Consider the following 20,179-nt stretch of genomic DNA (forward strand, 5'->3'; position numbering starts at 1 on the left):
CGAGTGCAGCTGTAGGGATTTTCAGGTCTTAGTATATAAGTATAGAATTGAAATATAACAAAAATGGCCATGAAATATACAAAATGCATTACAAAAAGGGCGTATACAAAAATAAATATGCCAGGCACTCTCGAGTGCACCTGTAGGGATTTTCAGGTCTTAGTATATAAGTATAGAATTGAAATATAACAATAATGGCCATGAAATATCCAAATGCATTACAAAAAGGGCGTATACAAAAATAAATACGCCAGGCACTCTCGAGTGCACCTGTAGGGATTTTCAGGTCTTAGTATATAAGTATAGAATTGAAATATAACAATAATGGCCATGAAATATACAAAATGCATTACACAAAGGGCGTATACAAAAATAAATACGCCAGGCACTCTCGAGTGCACCTGTAGGGATTTTCAGGTCTTAGTATATAATAATAGAATTGAAATATAACAATAATGGCCATGAAATATACAAAATGCATTACAAAAGGGCGTATACAAAAATAAATACGCCAAGCACTCTCGAGTGCAGCTGTAGGGATTTTCAGGTCTTAGTATATAAGTATAGAATTGAAATATAACAATAATGGCCATGAAATATACAAAATGCATTACAAAGAGGGGCGTATACAAAATAAATACGTCAGGCACTCTCGAGTGCACCTGTAGGGATTTTCAGGTCTTAGTATATAAGTATAGAATTGAAATATAATAATAATGAATATGTAATATAAAAATGCGTGCAAAATAAGCGTATAATTAGTAAGGCACCCTGAGTGCAAATGTACGGATATTTAGGTCTTTGTTTATAAGTATAAAACTGAAATATAATAATGGCCATGCAATATACAAAATAAATATATAAATACATAAATGTTATATATATATATATATAAATTTTCAATAAACTCTAACTTTGAATATTATTTTCAGGTCATATTATCGTCCTATTACTACAGCCTGAATGCTACAGCTTGGATAAAAAAAGCAGTCTAAGAATTCTCCTTATAATACAAGAGATAAGTGAATGAAGATGCTGCAAAGGTAGGATTTTTTTATTGTATCTTATCTATCTATTATTTAAAGTCAGAAATATGATAATGACCATGCGATATAGAAAATAACTATATAAAAAATAAGCATATACCAAAATAATTAAGTAGTCGAGTGAAATGTACGGATTTGCAAGTGTTAGGGATAAGACCAGTATATAAGTATATAACCAAAATATAATAGTGACCATGCGATATAGAAAAATAACTATATACAAAATAAGCATATACCAAAATAATTAAGTAGTCGAGTGAAATGTACGGATTTTCAAGTGTTAGGGATAAGACCTAGTATATAAGTATATAACCAAAATATAATAGTGACCATGCGATATAGAAAATAACTATATAAAAAATAAGCATATACCAAAATAATTAAGTAGTCGAGTGAAATGTACGGATTTGCAAGTGTTAGGGATAAGACCTAGTATATAAGTATATAACCAAAATATAATAGGGACCATGCGATATAGAAAATAACTATAAACAAAATAAGCATATAACTGAAATATAACAATAGTCATGCAATATGCAATATGCAATATGCAATATGTAATATACAATATACATATACAATATATAAGTATAGAATTGAAATATAACAATAATGGCCATGAAATGTACAAAATGCATTACAAAAAGGGCGTATACAAAAATAAATACGCCAGGCACTCTCGAGTGCACCTGTAGGGATTTTCAGGTCTTGGGGATAATATTTAGTATTTAACTGAAATAAATATAACAATAGCCGTGCAATATGCAATATGCAATATACAACATACATACGAAACAAACATTTCTAAAAAAATTAAGTAAGGTACTCTAGAGTGCACCTGTAGGGATTTTCAGGTTTTTGGGATAATAGCTAGTATATAACTGAAATATAACAATGGCCATGCAATATGCAATATGCAATATACAACATATATACGAAACAAACATTTCCAAAAAAATTAAGTAAGGTACTCTAGAGTGCACCTGTAGGGATTTTCAGGTTTTTGGGATAATAGCTAGTATATAACTGAAATATAACAATGGCCATGCAATATGCAATATGCAATATACAACATACATACGAAACAAACATTTCCAAAAAATTAAGTAAGGCACTCTAGAGTGCACCTGTAGGGATTTTCAGGTCTTAGTAGTGTTCTTTCCTACATGCGGTAAATAACTTTATATTTGTATTTATTTTTATCTTTGTATTTGATTTCAATTTCAAAAGTAATATTCATTAACTTCTCATTCAATTTCGAAATTTAATTTCCTTCTATAAACAGTATTGCCAAGCAAGTTTTCAATTCTTCAATGTTGTCCCTTAACATTCCGCATTCTTTGTTGCGTTGAATAATTATTCCGCAATCTAAGTTGTGTGAATGGGGAAGGTGAGATCGGGACCCTGGCGCTAAGTTTTGCTTACCTAATCTCGAACCCTCCCTGGATCATATGGGACCCTGGCGCTAAGTTTTGCTTACCTAATCCTGATCCCTACTGCGAAGGGTTGAAAGCAAGTTTGTCAATTCTGTCCTTTTCAATCATGGGTAATAAATAGCAAATGGTAAATAGTGAATGAAGTTCAAATTTCAATATTCAATTTTCAATTTCCAATTTTCAATTTTTATTTTCAATTTTCAATTTTCAATGCAATATGCAATATACAATATACATACGAAACAAACATTTCCTAAGAAATTAAGTAAGGCACTCTAGAGTGCACCTGTAGGGATTTTCCGGTTTTGGGGATAATACCTAGTATATAACTAAAATATTACAATGGCCATGCAATATGCAATATGCAATATGCAATATACATACCAAACAAACATTTCCAAAAAAATTAAGTGCTCTAGAGTGCACCTGTAGGGATTTTCAGGTTTTGGGGATAATACCTAGTATATAACTAAAATATAACAATGGCCATGCAATATGCAATATGCAATATGCAATATACATACCAAACAAACATTTCCAAAAAAATTAAGTGCTCTAGAGTGCACCTGTAGGGATTTTCAGGTCTTGTGTGTAATAGCTAGTATATAACTGAAATATAACAATGGCCATGCAATATGCAATATGTAATACACAACATACATACGAAACAAACATTTCCAAAAAAATTAAGGCACTCTAGAGTGTACCTGTAGGGATTTTCAGGTCTTGGGGATAATAGCTAGTATATAACTGAAATATAACAATGGCCATGCAATATGCAATATGCAATATACAACATACATACGAAACAAACATTTCCAAAAAAATTAAGTAAGGTACTCTAGAGTGCACCTGTAGGGATTTTCAGGTTTTTGGGATAATAGCTAGTATATAACTGAAATATAACAATGGCCATGCAATATGCAATATGCAATATACAACATACATACGAAACAAACATTTCCAAAAAAATTAAGTAAGGCACTCTAGAGTGCACCTGTAGGGATTTTCAGGTTTTGGAGATAATACCTAGTATATAACTAAAATATAACAATGGCCATGCAATATGCAATATGCAATATGCAATATACATACCAAACAAACATTTCCAAAAAAATTAAGTGCTATAGAGTGCACCTGTAGGGATTTTCAGGTTTTGGGTGTAATAGCTAGTATATAACTGAAATATAACAATGGCCATGCAATATGCAATATGTAATACACAACATATATACGAAACAAACATTTCCAAAAAAATTAAGTAAGGCACTCTAGAGTGCACCTGTAGGGATTTTCAGGTCTTGGGGATAATAGCTAGTATATAACTGAAATATAACAATGGCCATGCAATATGCAATATGCAATATGCAATATACAACATACATACGAAACAAACATTTCCAAAAAAATTAAGTAAGGTACTCTAGAGTGCACCTGTAGGGATTTTCAGGTCTTGGGGATAATACCTAGTATATAACTAAAATATAACAATGGCCATGCAATATGCAATATGCAATATGCAATATACATACCAAACAAACATTTCCAAAAAAATTAAGTGCTCTAGAGTGCACCTGTAGGGATTTTCAGGTCTTGGGTGTAATAGCTAGTATATAACTGAAATATAACAATGGCCATGCAATATGCAATATGTAATACACAACATACATACGAAACAAACATTTCCAAAAAAATTAAGTAAGGTACTCTAGAGTGCACCTGTAGGGATTTTCAGGTCTTGGGTGTAATAGCTAGTATATAACTGAAATATAACAATGGCCATGCAATATGCAATATGTAATACACAACATACATACGAAACAAACATTTCCAAAAAAATTAAGGCACTCTAGAGTGCACCTGTAGGGATTTTCAGGTCTTGGGTGTAATAGCTAGTATATAACTGAAATATAACAATGGCCATGCAATATGCAATATGTAATACACAACATATATACGAAACAAACATTTCCAAAAAAATTAAGTAAGGCACTCTAGAGTGCACCTGTAGGGATTTTCAGGTCTTGGGGATAATAGCTAGTATATAACTGAAATATAACAATGGCCATGCAATATGCAATATGCAATATACAACATACATACGAAACAAACATTTCCAAAAAAATTAAGTGCTCTAGAGTGCACCTGTAGGGATTTTCAAGTCTTGGGTGTAATAGCTAGTATATAACTGAAATATAACAATGGCCATGCAATATGCAATATGTAATACACAACATACATACGAAACAAACATTTCCAAAAAAATTAAGGCACTCTAGAGTGCACCTGTAGGGATTTTCAGGTCTTGGGTGTAATAGCTAGTATATAACTGAAATATAACAATGGCCATGCAATATGCAATATGTAATACACAACATATATACGAAACAAACATTTCCAAAAAAATTAAGTAAGGCACTCTAGAGTGCACCTGTAGGGATTTTCAGGTCTTGGGGATAATAGCTAGTATATAACTGAAATATAACAATGGCCATGCAATATGCAATATGATATATACAATATACATATAATACCTAGTATATAAGTATATCTGCAATATAATATAACCCATGCAATATACAATATACAATATACATACAAAATAAGCGTATACAAAATATCAACAAAATTAATTAAGTAAGACAGTCTCGAATGCATCTGTTGGGATATTCAAGTCTTTGATAACTGATACATAATATTGCATATACAATATACATAATTCGTATATATATATATATATATATATATATATATATATATATAAACATCTTCAATACCCTCTAATCTTAAATATTATTTTCAGGTCATACTATTGTCTTATGACTACAGGCCTGAATGCTTCAGCTTGGATAAAAAGGCAGTCCGCAAATTCTACTTAAGATACAAGAGATAAATGGATGATGAAGGTAAGATTTTTTTTATTTTAACGCTAGTATATAATAATATACTGGCTGTACAATATAAGTAAGAAATAGCTATGAGCTGAATATACATTGTTGAAATTATAATATGCTTAAAAGGCCTTAGTAATAATATAAAATATGAATAAAATAATATATATATATATATATATATATATATACATAATTTATAGTTTATGGTTTATAAATCAATATTGAAATAATATTGATAATATAATTCTTGTTAACCTCTCAGCTGTCAAAAGTGAAAACTGTCAACTGCACATGTTCAACATGTCAAAATTGACTTCAAATGGTTTTAATTTGAATTAACATCATAATTAAATGACAAGACAATAAAAACAAGACATAATAATGAATGGAAATAAAGATACAGCATTCTCCTCCAATTTTTATAAAAATAAAAACAATTTAGCACCTATGGTAAGAATAGGAACACTTCCTATGCGTTTACTTGCATTAAGATATGGAGCCGATATTTTTTATACAGAAGAATTAATAGATTGGAAATTTTTAAGATCTAAAAGACGTACCCAGTAAACCACAGAAGTTAAATCCACGTAACTCATTTTGTAACTTTCGTTTCGAAACTGATGTTAAGTAAAAAAACCGATGCTGTTACGTATAGTTGCGACCTTTAACCACCGTCGACGCGTTTCTGTCGGTACGTGGCGTGGTACGTTGCATTGTCACATAGATTAGCCTTTGAAAATAGCCGTGAAGTGTTTTATGATCGAAATGTCAAGTGAAATATAGGTTAACTCGGTCAGTGCATCGTGGACGCATAATTGAGTATTTTATCGTGTATGTTTGAAATGCAAGATATTTCCTTTATTGAAGCGTTATTTATTAATTGCTTTTATATTTAGTGCGAAATCAGTTGTAGAAATTAGTTAAAACAGTCAGCTGCAAAAGTATTTAATATGAAACCGGCAAATAAGGTGAGTCTAATTGTACTGAAACATATTTTAATTTATAAATTATTATAATAATGTTTAGTCATTTGCAGTATATAGGCCGCCTGCAATGCAAAGTCTGTTCATGTATTGTGATAATTGATTTGTCATGTAATAATTGAAATTTCTAACACACCAGTCAGAAACATAACCTCAATTCAGTGATATATGAATAAAGAGAAGTAAGTTATATAGTTTTATACATATTCATTTTTTATAGTTTTATTAGTATCAGAACTATTTAGCTAAGCACAAACTGATATAAGTTGGTTTTCAATTGTAGAGAAAATTACAGTGCTGATAACCCCTACGAAAATGGATTTCAAACTAGGGAAATTTTCTCCAATAGAGAAGATAAATACAAAGTTAGATAATATATTAGAAATTATTAATCCTTTGTCACCAAAAAAAAACAAGCAAGGCTTGAAAACATGCGAGAAGAAAAATAAGAACACATATCGATAAATAGGAACACATATTAAGATTAAGTGTTAAAAAGAAAATGAATTGTGGAGTATTTCTTAAGTGATGATATTGTATTACAGAATAGGTATATTAATGTTTTACACAAAGAGAATTTAACTAATATGATTTAGTACTAATTTGTAATGTTTTACTTTTAGGAAATTCACATATTTAATACGAATCAGCAAAGGTGAGTATAATTGCACTGTTTTTTTTTTTAATTTACAAATTATTATATTAATGACTAATTAGTTATTTTCAGTATATAGGTCATGTGCAATGCAAATTCTGTTTATGTATTGTGATAATTGATTTATCACATAATTATTGAATTTCTGACAGACCAGTCAAAAATCACATAACCTCAATTCAGTGATATGATATGAATATTATAGGTAGATAAGTGTAATATATATGGTATCATACATATTCTTTATAATTTCATTAGTATCAGAACTATTCAGTTAAGCAAAAACTGATATAAATTGCTTTTCAAATTGTAGAGAAAGAGTGCTCATAACCCCTATGGGTTATGCCAAAATGGAATTCAAACTAGGGAAATTTGCTCTAATCAAGAAGATAAATTGCCACCAAAGAAACAAGCAAGACTTAAAAACATTCAAGAAGGAAAACAAAGAATGCACCGGATATCACACATTATATGGATTAAGTGTTGAAGAGAACATGAATTGTTGAGTATTTCGAGCCTGATGAACTTGCATTACAGAATTGGTATATTAAGGTTCTACATGAAGAGAATTTTAACTAATATGATTTAGTACTAATTTGTAGTGTTTTACTTTTAGGTAATTCAGATCTTGAAAATTAATAGGATAAAATCAATGCAAGAAAATTGAGTGTGTGTTCATGGAATAATTATCTCTGTCATATGATCGTAGGAACTACATAGTCATTAATGGTCATTAACTTCAAATAATAAGTATGTTTAGAGGTAATGTTCACAAATGACTAATTTGTTCACAATGTTTTCAATTCAAAATTTGTGTACAATGTTTCTAAGATGTTTGGTTCTATTTTAGATACATTAACAGATGCAAGTGAGTTGAACATATTTAATGCAAGACTTAACTTTGCCAAGTCTGATTTAACTGAAGTTGCCAAGAGAGTTAAACATAATACATATTATGAATAAATAATTAATTATTTTTATAGGCTAACACTTTATGGACTATCAAATTTTAGTTTTCTAATGTTAACTATGTAATATGTAAATTATGTATATTGTAAATGATAATATTTAATAAAATTACTAAATATCCGAAATTATTATTAGTATTCTATATTTGCAGGAAATTTAATTAAATAAGTATGTAACATAAAAGACACCTACACGCTTTTTTATTCAATTTAGATACGTAGCAAAAATGTAACCGCGGTGTATTAGTGTGCAACGAAACAGCCGTTACGTTCTTGCCCGCGAAATAGATGCTTCTGTGTGCCTCCCAGGTTACGTACCTGATTCGTGCGGACGTGCCAGCGTTACGTAACGTTCATGGCTTTGTTACGTTTTGTGGTTTACTGGGTATTAATGGTAAAAATAATTTGTGTATAAGATGGTACAAGTATATTTAATTATAACCCTTTTTTACAGATGTGTTAGGTACTGTCGATTATGTAGACCAAATTTGATGTGCATATGTCTAATGATAATTTTTGACCGCTAAATGGCAATTTTTTTATTTTTTTTTGTTAGATCTCCGAAACCGCTAGACCTGCCTTCATGAAAATTTGATCAATTCTTCATCTTGTCAATACAAGTAAATGTTTTTTGAATTATTCAAATCGAACACTCCGTTCTCTTAAAAACTGAGTTACCGTTTTCGGCACTTTTTGCCCCGTATCTTTGGAACGGCTAGACCTGCCTTCGCCAAAAACTATCGGCAAGTCTCATTATCAATACGAATCGAATGTTTTTTGAATTATTCAAATCGGTTGGTCCGTGTTCCCGAAATTGTCGACGAAAATTTGTATCCGCACACACACGTACACACGCACACACGCACACACGCACAAACACACATACACATACACATACACATACACATACATCCATTTTTTCTAAGGTATGCCAAAATGTTCAGAAGGTATTGAAACGTATAGATATATAACAATTTTCATTTTCGATTTTTTTTGCGATTACTATAACTTGCCCTAGGGGAAGTTAAAAAAAATGTCTTTTCTGAAATACTGGTATTTTTTGAAGACTTTTTTTAATTTTAAAATTTTTGAAGTTGTTTGGTACCCATTCATATCGTTCGATTCAAATTACAAAATATCTGATTTTCGAGCGCCAAATGGATTTTTTTGTACTTTTTCTTCCGGATATCCAAAACCGCTAAACCTCCTTTCCCAAAAATTTAATCAGTTCTTCGCTTAGTCAATACAGATAAAATGTTTTTTGAATTATTCAAATCGGACGCTCCGTTGTCTTAAAATCTGAGTTACCGGTTTAGGCAGTTTTTGCCCCGTATCTTCGGAACGGCTAGACCTGCCTTTGTCAAAAACTTATCAGCACGTCTCTTTATGTATGCGAATCGAATGTTTTTGAATTATTCAAATCGGTTGAACCGTGTTCCCGAAATCGTCGACGAAAATTTGTATCCGCACATATACACACACGTACACATACACATACACACACATACATCCATTTTTCCTAAGGTATGCCAAAATGTTCAGAACGTTTTGAAACGTGAAGATATATAAAAAAATCATTTTTTTGCGATTACTATAGCTTAATCTACAGAAAGTTAAAAATAAGATAGCGTTGCCATGACAACGTTATGTTACCGCAGAATTGGTCCCTGTGTTTCAATGTCGAACAAAAACATATACAGTTTATACATATATACGTGCACATAATTTGTCCGATCTCATTGTCAAACGATTCAGAATGACTCGAAACGTCGACGAAATATAAAATTAAAAGTAAATATCCTCACCTGTCAAAAACATAAACATCTCCTTCGGGAAATTAATTCGCGATTCTCAATCCCCTCATCGGGCAACACCGATTGCCTCATACACCACTACAGCTACATCGAAAAAAGAACGAATTTGACAAATGGTGCAACATATACGATTTGTCATTTTTATTTTAAATCTAAAGTGCATTTTATCTCAAATTCAAACAAATTCGGACTCCTAACACGGAAAATAAAACAATTCAACGTTTTAGAATAGAAATATTATAGCAGGCATCATGTAATATTGCACTAGTTTGCGTGTCGTTGTAAGTATATTTTATATAATTTATGATTATTAATTAAGAAAAAGAAAGTGAATGCAATTATGGTGTCATAATTTAAGACTCGAGATGAATATTATGTTTTTAAAGTTTCGCACATAAATTATTATCGTGACGGTGATTCTTATTTGTATAATGTCTAACACATGTTAAATAAAATGGTAAAGGTAATATAGTAAGTTTGTGGTCCTGAGCAAAAAACTCTTTTTTCCATGTGACATTTCATACTGTTTTGGTTAAATTTGTGATAAATTCTATTTTCATCCATTTCTTTAATGACATCATTATCTTATTTACATATGTGTGTTGTATTACTCATACTTATCTATGATTTTACAATTGATTGCTTACAATTTACAGTAGCACAAGGAACAATGTATGTTTTAAAATTTAATGTTCACAAACCATTTTTCTTTCATTATTATAGACGAAGAGTTTAAACAAAAAAGTAGTCTCAATGAGAAAAATGTATTGAATGACATTCAATTTTCATTCTTTGGCAAAAGTGATTAAAAGTTTATGTTATATAATTATATAACAACAAATTGTTGCAATATTTGTGCTTTGTTGTAAAAAGTGTAGTAACAAAGGTATGTAAAGTGGATATAAAATTTGAATCTAATCAGAATCTAAGAAGTTCCACTACGAGTGCACAGGGTATAGTACATAAATTATAAATAAACATCAAGATTATTGAAACAGGGCTGTAATCATTTTTTATATTTTTTGTAGATATCAAATTAAAAATTGTATACTCTGTTTGTACACATAGTTTACACGTTTACATAAAATTTTACACATTGATGTTTGCAGAAGACTAGTTTGCAGAATTCTTAAAAGTTTGCAAACGGCTTGAAAGCCAAAAGTGGACTTTCGTGTTTTATATTTTCTTAGATAGTTGCTCTATATATTATTTATGTGTATAAGAATTTAATTTCATCAGAAATACAAAATTATTAGCTTGAGTTATATTGACTTTCACTGAACCGAACAAACAAAAGACGATAGAACTAGTGTTTTTTTTTATTTTGTACATTTATGGCTAGATGTCAGTAGGACGTCATATTTTATTAATGTTAGTCTTTTAAAAATGCTTTTAAACAAAATGGAGAAATTCTTCGAAAGGTTTAAGAAGAAAATATAATGTCGAGTATACAAAATATACAAATGTTGCTCGTCACTACTAAACTTAATCTATTTCTCATCACGTGTAATCTTTCAGACGATAGAATTCAACAAAACTTTATTGATATGTCCAACGTACTATTCAATTATAGCAGTGATGCACTAGTCACATGGATTTTAGAATCTTTATTTTGCCTTTATTATGTATAATACAAGATTCTGCTATTTTTAGATTTATATACAAATTTTTTATTTTCTTTCAGTCTCTTTATATGTGTCCTTAATTTAGAAAATTTACAAGTGTACATTACATGTAATGTTATTTCTCAATTAAAATAATACCTATGATAATGATCAAATTATATTCTTTGCATTCGGATCAAAATTGCATTTCTGTCTGGGTTTTAAACTTTGAAATTGTACATCAAAGCGATTAGCAAGTAATATTATCTATTAGGAATTTCTCAAGTGTAGCTATATTTCCTTCGATACAATATAAATGTTTAAACATATATAATTCTGAATATTAAACATACATGTGAGAATATATTCATTTATTTATTTATTTGCAGCCCAATTTTAAATAAAAAAATGCTAATACAGAAAAAATTATTTATTATATGTTTCAATACTTGACGTGTGTCATCATTCCACAGTCAAACCAAGAAAATAACAAAAAGTACAAAAATTCAAATTTGTAAGAACAAATATAACTAGTAAATAATGAAATTTAAAAAAACCTGAAAAAGAAGATATAAAGTGCCTGCAGAAAAATTATGTTAACAGTAAGGCGAAACAAAATTTCGCGTTTTCTCATTTGTATGATGACACACATCAAGGGTCGAAACGTATAATATTTTATTAACCTTTTTTTCTATATTAACAAATATATATAATTTATATTTTGAATCTAATGAGTCGTATTTTCTGAACAGTTATTTTTTATAAACATCCAATTATTACAATCAAGAGTAAATATAATTACTTTTCTCGGTTTAACTATAAACATTTGAACAATATGTGAAATGAGTCATTTATTTTGTTTTTTGTAATAATGTAATTTGTATGTTTAGTTTTATATAAGTGTTCAATATTAATGTGAGGAAAATATGGTCATAAATTTCTAAACGTGATTATTTTTATATATATGAATTTATATATATATATATATATATATATATAATATATATATATATGACATGTTTATCATTAAAAAAATAATTTCTTTCATTCGCAAATTTTAGCAATTTATTCATACTAATTAATCAGTGCATAACAAAACGTTAATAAAATTCTATTTTGATTTTTTTCTTAACAATGCTTTAGAAATTGGAGTACTCCAATTAAAACCAATGTTATATTTTAATTTTATCAGAATTATTTCCACTATTTTAAATGTGTCTATTACTTTATATTATCATTGTCATGTGATTACTTAATGTAATATTCTAATAATATATTCTAAAAAATATATATTTTGTTTCAGAAGCTGTGTTACATTTTTGAAAACATGAATTTACTTCGGATAATCTTTATAACTATAGGTATCATAGGTATAAGTTCAGCTCTCCGATTTCATTACCAACAGGTAATAAAGTAATACTTTATATTAGTTATTAATAAATTTTGCAAATATTCAAATTTAGACTAATTAAATTTTAAGTATATTTATTAATATATAAATAATTAATATAATGCAATTATTGTGATAAATTATTAACTACATATTTTTTAAAAAGTAATTAAAATTAACTAGAATTTATTAAAATGAAAAATGCATAGTAAATGCATTCGATAATAAATTAAATTATTTTAAAATTTGTATAATATTGAAATGAGCCTTATCATAATAATATCATTATACTGATGACTTGTAAAGTTAATAAGATAATTATAATTATATCTAAAAATTATAGATAAATAATCGCCAATATTCTATTATGTAGCAGTTATATTTATTAGCTAATTGTAACATATTTTTCTAGTTAAACTATATTAGTTTGTTTTAACTCTAAATTAATATTTGATGCTAGAACCTATATATTTCTTAATCATAACATTGAAACTGATTGTGCAATTTAGATTTGGCACAAGCTGTAGTTTTACTTTTATCTTATGAGTGAGTAATAAAGTTATTTGATACTTTTTCTTGTATGCCATAATTATCAAAGTTTATGGATTAATATAAAACGTTTTAAAAGATATACATTTTCATAATTTGTCCAAATACAATTAATTATATTTTGAATTCATCTGAGCATTTCGTTTTTTTTTTTCAGAATCCACTACATCAAAATGGGTTATCGGATCAGTATTTTTATTAGGAGCTGCCTTAGTGACTGTTGGTGGCTGTTTGTGTTGCAAAAGGAAGAAAGTTTCAAGGTATTTAATAAAAAAAAATTAACTATTTATATAAATAAACAAAATTATGTCATCATGCATATGAAACTTTTGTTTGACAATCAATATTTAATACGAAATATATTTTTAATAAACCAATTTATAGGATTTTAATACAACCAATTTATAATCAACCAATTTATGAGATATATTTTTCTACATAGATTTTCTATTTACTAGAGAAACTTTTTATGCAATTTATTTTTCATACGTTTTTTTATTTATTTTTGCTACCAAAGCTGAATCAAGGAAATATGAAACAGGTAATTAGAATTGTCAGTCGTATAAATATGATATAAAAAATGGTAATATTTAAATGTGAAATGTGATTATAAACTTATTACCTGAAGTTGATTTTTTTTGTTAAAAAAATTTGAAATTAATTTAATCGCACTCAGATTTTTTATGCATGAAGTTTATATGAGAAAATATTAAATATTAATTTAAAACTTATAGAATTATTATATTAATTTAAACCTTTAAATTTAAGGTAGTTAATGATTCATAATATATTTCCCATCAGAATGTTTGAGCAATTAATTATTTTAGTTATAAAATAATCTAAGTTTAATTTGGTGATTCTAGTGCATTTATTCTTAACCTTATTATAGTAATAAATGAATTATTGAATGAATATAGTTAAATTATTAAGTATTTAAAAGATCCAATCGAATTCATTTTTATTTATATATATAAAGTTTTCTGAATATTTATTATTTATACTTTTGGATTGGAGCATTCTAGTTTTTTCTTTGGCAAAATGATTAAATTTTTATTTATTTTTGAATGTCTTTTCTTCAGAATCAAAGAAATAGTCTAATAAAATTTTTACTAAATGTACAATTTGATTTTTAACAAGAGGATAAGTAGTAAAAATTTACTTTCAAAAAATGGAATGAAAAAAGTGAAAAATTTAATTAATAATTTTTTGAGGAAAAAGGGAAGATTTTAGTTTAGAAAATTAAAATTATAAATACATATAATAGCTAAAAAAGTCGAAATTGCGATACAACTCTTAGTTCCATTTTTACACAAATTAAATCTAAGTTTAATTCTGGCCTCCTTAGGAACTTAGTTTACCAGATTAATTGCTCTAATTGTGAACTTTTTTATATTGTAGAAACTAGCCAAAATCTGAGTAAACGCTATTTTCAACATAAAAATAACTCAAAAAATACCAAACGATTCAAAACCATGTTAACCGAGCATATAAATAATTTAAATCATAATATAGATTTTTTCAATTCAAAAATTTACATTTTGAAGAGTACTTAATTAAAAGATTCGCTGAGGGGTCGTTTTTGCAATTGCATAACGACAGGGTCATAAACAAACGATTCGACAACACGGCCGTGAACGAAACAAACACGTGGTTCTTAAATAGCGTGTCAAAATTCCTTAAAAAATGACAAGATCCCATCGCCTTTTAAATTTCTCGTAAAATTTGAACGTATGTTAAGACTGCTTTAAGAAAAAACGTGACATTTCTATCTTAGACTTTGAATAGTCAATACATAGTTTTGACAACTTATTAAAATTAAAAATTCCCATATTATTTTTGATGTAACGTCCGACTTTTAAACTCAATATATATATATATATATATATATATATATATATATATCATTATTGTATTTTTTATTATTTATTTCCCCAGGAGTTCAATAATGAGCCAGGTTCTGCCACTCACACCGTCAATGCTGAATCCCCGTTTCCAATTTTCCGTCCACTGAACCAAAACCAGACATCTCAAAACGGTTCCGGTGAAAACCAATCTGAAGTAACACCACTGAAACATCCAGACAGCCCCGTATTACCTCATAACAATATTGAATCTTCAAACTCAGGTTTAGTTAGCCAAATTTCCAATGAAAACAACCATCTTATGATAGACGAACCGATTGTATCACCAGAACATGCGGTCAACATTGAAGCTCCTAGGCCTGTAGTAGATAATATTGCTTCGATTAGAAGCAATATGCAAATAATTAGCAATGCTATAATAAATATAGTAACCAATGATCATATGGAGAATGATAATAATAATGGGCCGATATCTGAATTGGATATTCAGAATATAGCCAACAACAATGCTGAAGGTTATATTCAGAATCAGAATGAACTTTTTCTTAACCAGAATCTTAACGTGGTTTCAGAAAACTACCAGAATGCTGGTAGTGCTTTTATCAATTTTAATCAGAACTTTGTTGACCTATCAAGTGTTCCTAGTACTTCAGGTGCAACAAATCAGATCAGTAATGATGATCAAACAACGAAATCATTTGGAGATTCTTCAAACGCCGGTGTTGTCCAATCTGTAATCAATCTCCGAATGATAGGTTTTCGGAAATGCAGGTGCAGGAGACGATGTCAATGAGGCGTTGAGGTGTCTAGAAAGTGTTTTGAGCGGGGAAAGTGACTGTGATTCTGGAAGTTGTTCGTCGCTGGCCGAGGTGCAACTGGAGTTTAACAATGATCATTTTAAAAGTTTGGAAAAACTGGATCAGTCTAATGATGATAAAAACTGTGATAATGAAAATGTGGTAACGAAACAAAAACCTGAAAGTGATAATATTGCCGTACTAAAAAGTAATGATCTTCCAAAAACTCCTAATAAGGAAACTGGTAATTTACTGAGTGAACAAACTGTATCTTCTCATGAGAAAGTAAATTGTGATAATGAGTTTGATGAAATGGTAAGTGTACAAGTTTTGAACAAAGAAAATGAACATTGTAATATTTTATCAACTGTACCTGGACAACCTCAAAACATCATAAAAATTGTGGACACTGATGTTAGCAAAGATATTATTTGTGATATTGAAGCAAAAAACGTCCAAGATAACCAGGAAAAACACAAGTTTGTAAAGAATACTTCAAACATATCATCAGAAAGCCTAAATCCTGAGGAGGCAACTTCAAATATATATTTGGCAGATGATTCAACAAAAATTCATGTTGGTGAAGAAATTGTTGAACATAAAGAAGAAACTCACAAAAATGTAGAAAATTACAATTATGTGGTTAGTGATATAAATATTTCTTCAGACTTAACACCAGAAATTAATAATTGTGCTGGTATTTCTGATCCAAATAAATTGTCCACTGGCACGGATCAAAATATTGTTTGTGAAGTAACTGAAAATACAAAAGAACCATATGATTCTGCTGAATACAAATTGCGCAATTTGACATCACCAAAACAGAATGAAAGTTGTAAAGGTGAAAATTCAGAAATTTCTCTGGATCCGGTTCAGAATGTTACCACATGTACTTCTGATCCTGATTATTTTGGTGTTTCTGATTCAAATAAAAAAGCAGTATCCAGTAGCACGGATCAAGAAATTGTCTGTAAATTGTAAATGAAAACACTAAAGAACCATATGATTCTGCTGAAGACAACTTGCAAAATTTTACATCACCAAAACAGAATGAAAGTTGCAAAGATGAACACTTAGAAACAATTTCTTTGGAGCATGCAAAACTGCCGGTCAAAATGATACCAGATGTACTTCTGATCCTGATTATTTCGGTATTTATGATTCAAATAAAGAATCAGTGACTAGTGGCATGGATCAAGAAATCGCCTGTAAAGTAACTGAAAACACAAAAGAACCATATGATTCTGCTGAAGACAAACTGCAAAATTTGACATCACCAAAACAGAATGAAAGTTGTAAAGATGAACACTTAGGAACAATTTCTTTGGAGCATGCAAAACTGCCTGTCCAAAGTGATGTCAGTTCATCTGTTCCTGATGTTTCTGATGATAAATTAAAATCTACAGAATCTTCTGATGAATCAAATATGCAACATGAAACTTCTCCAATCGCAACATCAAAAACTACAGAAAAAAGTGATGAATCTTTTTTATCTAAAAAAGATTCCGTAGAACAAATACTGGAGGAAAATTCGGGGTTTGATGAACAAGTATTCAGAACAAATAGTGATACCAGAAACACCCCTACAATTTTAAACAGAACATTCAGCCTTGGGTACAATGATGAAACTCCTAGTCCTGAAATTGAGCCAAAAATGATAGACATCGATTCCTTCAAAACAAGCACGCCTTCTAAGAAACACAAAAAGACCAGTTTATCAGAAAGTCCTAAAAAATCACCCAGAAAACCAAATTACGACTTCCTAAAAACCGGGCAAATCAATTTAGAATCCTGGGATAAATTCTTAGGCGACAGTTTCGAACGTAATAACGAAGACGATGACTCTGTTTTCGATGATTGCGATAAAGACTTGAATTCATCAAGTTCCAAGGATGAAAAAATCCAGATTAAGGATTTGGAAAATCTTACGGGCGATGAATTTTTCTTGGTTCCCACCAGCTGATACGACGAGCGACTCGTCGTTTAAGGATCTTTCGGAAAATACTGATGATAATAAAGAGAATATTAAATATCAAGAAACGTCGTCTTCTGATACAACAGATTCAGATCTTAAATTTCATTCTACCAATAGTGACGAGGAGCAGGATAGCGTCAAGTTGGCAGAGATTAGGAGGGCGTTGATTTTATCCTTGCCGGATGCTCAGGTAAGAAGATTCATTTATTGTAATAGTATAAGTATACTGCTCATAGTTAGTTTTATCACATTTAATTATGATAATTTAAAATTTATAGCAGATATGTTTTCTAGCAGAATTTTAAACCGATCACACTTCAAACTTCCCGGAGAAGTTTGCTTTTGAGAAAAATCCGATTTGCTAATTTTATGTCTTTGCGATTTGTGATGTTATTCTAAATCAATTGAGACTAAAAAATCCAAAAATCCTTAAAAATCGGTCACGTGATTAATGGACGTTCCATTATGAATCGAATGAGATCAAATCTGGAATAAGTATGTGTGTATGTATATGTCTAGTTTTTTTCTTGCCTACTTGTCTCCACAGGAATCGTTGTTAGGTATGGGGGAGGATCTAGAATACTTCTCTCTCCTAATTTGTGCCATCCGCTCTCCTTTGTATGTATATGTTGAGCCGATTTTTGAGTTTTCGTCGACGTTTTTTTAAAAAACGGCTGGACCGATTTTAGAAATTTTAAAACTATTCTATGAGACTCGATATCGACTGTTTTTTTTTAATTTGTAAAGATCTGTTGCGTTGTTTTTTTGTGAAATTCGATGAAACGTTGTACGACGATATATTTTGTATGATAGTCTACAAAGACTGATTGTAAGACAGCACAAAGTTTACGTTTTCTCAACGTTTCAAGTCATTCTGAATCGAACGAGACTAAATTTGGAACAAGTATGTGTAGGTTTTCTTGCCCCTTGTCACAACGGGAATTGCCATTAGGTATTACTTCAAGGGGGGAGGATCTAGAATGCTATGATTATCTTTCTTAATTATGCATTTCTCCTATTTGGTGCAATTTGCTCTCTTTCGTCTTTGTGATATAAAACGGCTGGACCAATTTTAGACATTTTAAAACTTTTCGATGTGACTTGATATCGACTGTTTTTTTAATTGGTAAAGATCTTTTGGGTTGTGTTTTTATGCAAGTCTGATGAAACTTTGTACGACTATAGATTTCGTAGACATTCTGAGATAACATCTTTAAATATTATAGGCCTATGGTAAGTTTAATCAGAATCTACACCGATCATATGTACTATGTTTATAAATATCTGAAAATTTGATGTGCATATGTCTACAAATAATTTTTGGCCGCCAATGGCATTTTTTACTTTTTCCAATGAATCTGAAACCGCTGGACCTGCCTTCTCAAAAATTTTGTGTTGGCGTCAATAGTAATATTAAATATTTTTAAGTATGTTTGAAAGAAGACATCAATAGGAAATGACATTCATTAATTTTAGCAATAGCGAAAATTTTATTTCCAAATAACAATTATGTTCATTTTATTTAAATAGCTGAATCTCAATTTGTATGAAATGTATGATTTATAATATTGTATTTCATTTCTATTTGCCCGTCATTCAGTCTCCCAACTCTTATCCCAGGAATCGTGATAGGAATTTACCTGTTTTTTGGCCTGAGCCAGCAATTTGCTGTATCTGATTTGTTTAATTGAGGAATTACTTGGCTTTGGCTTTCTCACACTTGCTTGCTTCTTTGAATTACGTCATCGGTTAAAGATCAGATATGAAGAAATAATAATGGCAATATTATATAAATTGTTTTTACTTGAATTAATGACTGAAACTCGTTACATCTAGTAGTTGTTCATAACATACACGAGTAAAGTTTTTGTGATTGAAACGATTGTTACGAGACTGTGTTAAAATGTTAATAAAAAGAATCATTTATATTAAGATTCTGTGAGCGCTGTCCAAAAAACGACAAAAACGAGTTTTTTTTAGAAACGTTATTTATTGATTTTTTTGTTTTCATTTTTATTTATATTTGCTTCTACTTCATCATTATTAATCTTATATTCATTATAAATAATTTTGATTATTTTTTTAATATAAATTGTTATTTTTTTTGAAAGGTAAATTGTCAAAATATATGAATCATTTATTCATTTTATCATTCTACGTCTTTGATCGATAAGTGCATTTTTACACATTTGTTTAATAAATAATT

At 29.4% G+C, this 20,179-nt stretch overlaps 2 protein-coding genes and 1 long non-coding RNA gene across 3 annotated transcripts; all 3 read left to right on the forward strand.

The window, feature by feature from the left end:
* Nucleotides 1–6,305: 6,305 nt before the first annotated feature.
* On the forward strand, nucleotides 6,306–6,795 carry LOC113369273. Its single transcript, XR_003366461.1, has 3 exons — nucleotides 6,306–6,344; nucleotides 6,413–6,541; nucleotides 6,643–6,795. It is a non-coding gene; the product is annotated as an uncharacterized LOC113369273 (long non-coding RNA).
* Nucleotides 6,796–13,855: 7,060 nt separating this feature from the next.
* Nucleotides 13,856–16,220, forward strand: LOC113369272 (probable basic-leucine zipper transcription factor S). The gene is made up of 2 exons (XM_026610055.1): nucleotides 13,856–13,880; nucleotides 15,275–16,220. Exons 1-2 carry the CDS (start codon nucleotides 13,872–13,874, stop codon nucleotides 15,992–15,994), a joined length of 729 nt encoding a protein of 242 aa, XP_026465840.1. The 5' UTR covers nucleotides 13,856–13,871; the 3' UTR covers nucleotides 15,995–16,220.
* A 90-nt stretch (nucleotides 16,221–16,310) lies between these two features.
* Nucleotides 16,311–18,163, forward strand: LOC113369274 (dentin sialophosphoprotein-like; the record flags this gene model as incomplete). Its single annotated transcript, XM_026610056.1, has 4 exons — nucleotides 16,311–16,578; nucleotides 16,666–16,968; nucleotides 17,093–17,881; nucleotides 17,958–18,163. Coding segments are annotated over exons 1-4 (1,566 nt in total), but the record flags the coding sequence as incomplete, so codon positions are not given.
* Between the last annotated feature and the right edge of the window lie 2,016 nt (nucleotides 18,164–20,179).

This window comes from Ctenocephalides felis, unplaced genomic scaffold (genome assembly GCF_003426905.1).
Source record: "Ctenocephalides felis isolate EL2017-DRISC unplaced genomic scaffold, ASM342690v1 CF-g0.4_SCAFFOLD_01202, whole genome shotgun sequence".
Lineage (NCBI taxonomy): Eukaryota > Metazoa > Arthropoda > Insecta > Siphonaptera > Pulicidae > Ctenocephalides > Ctenocephalides felis.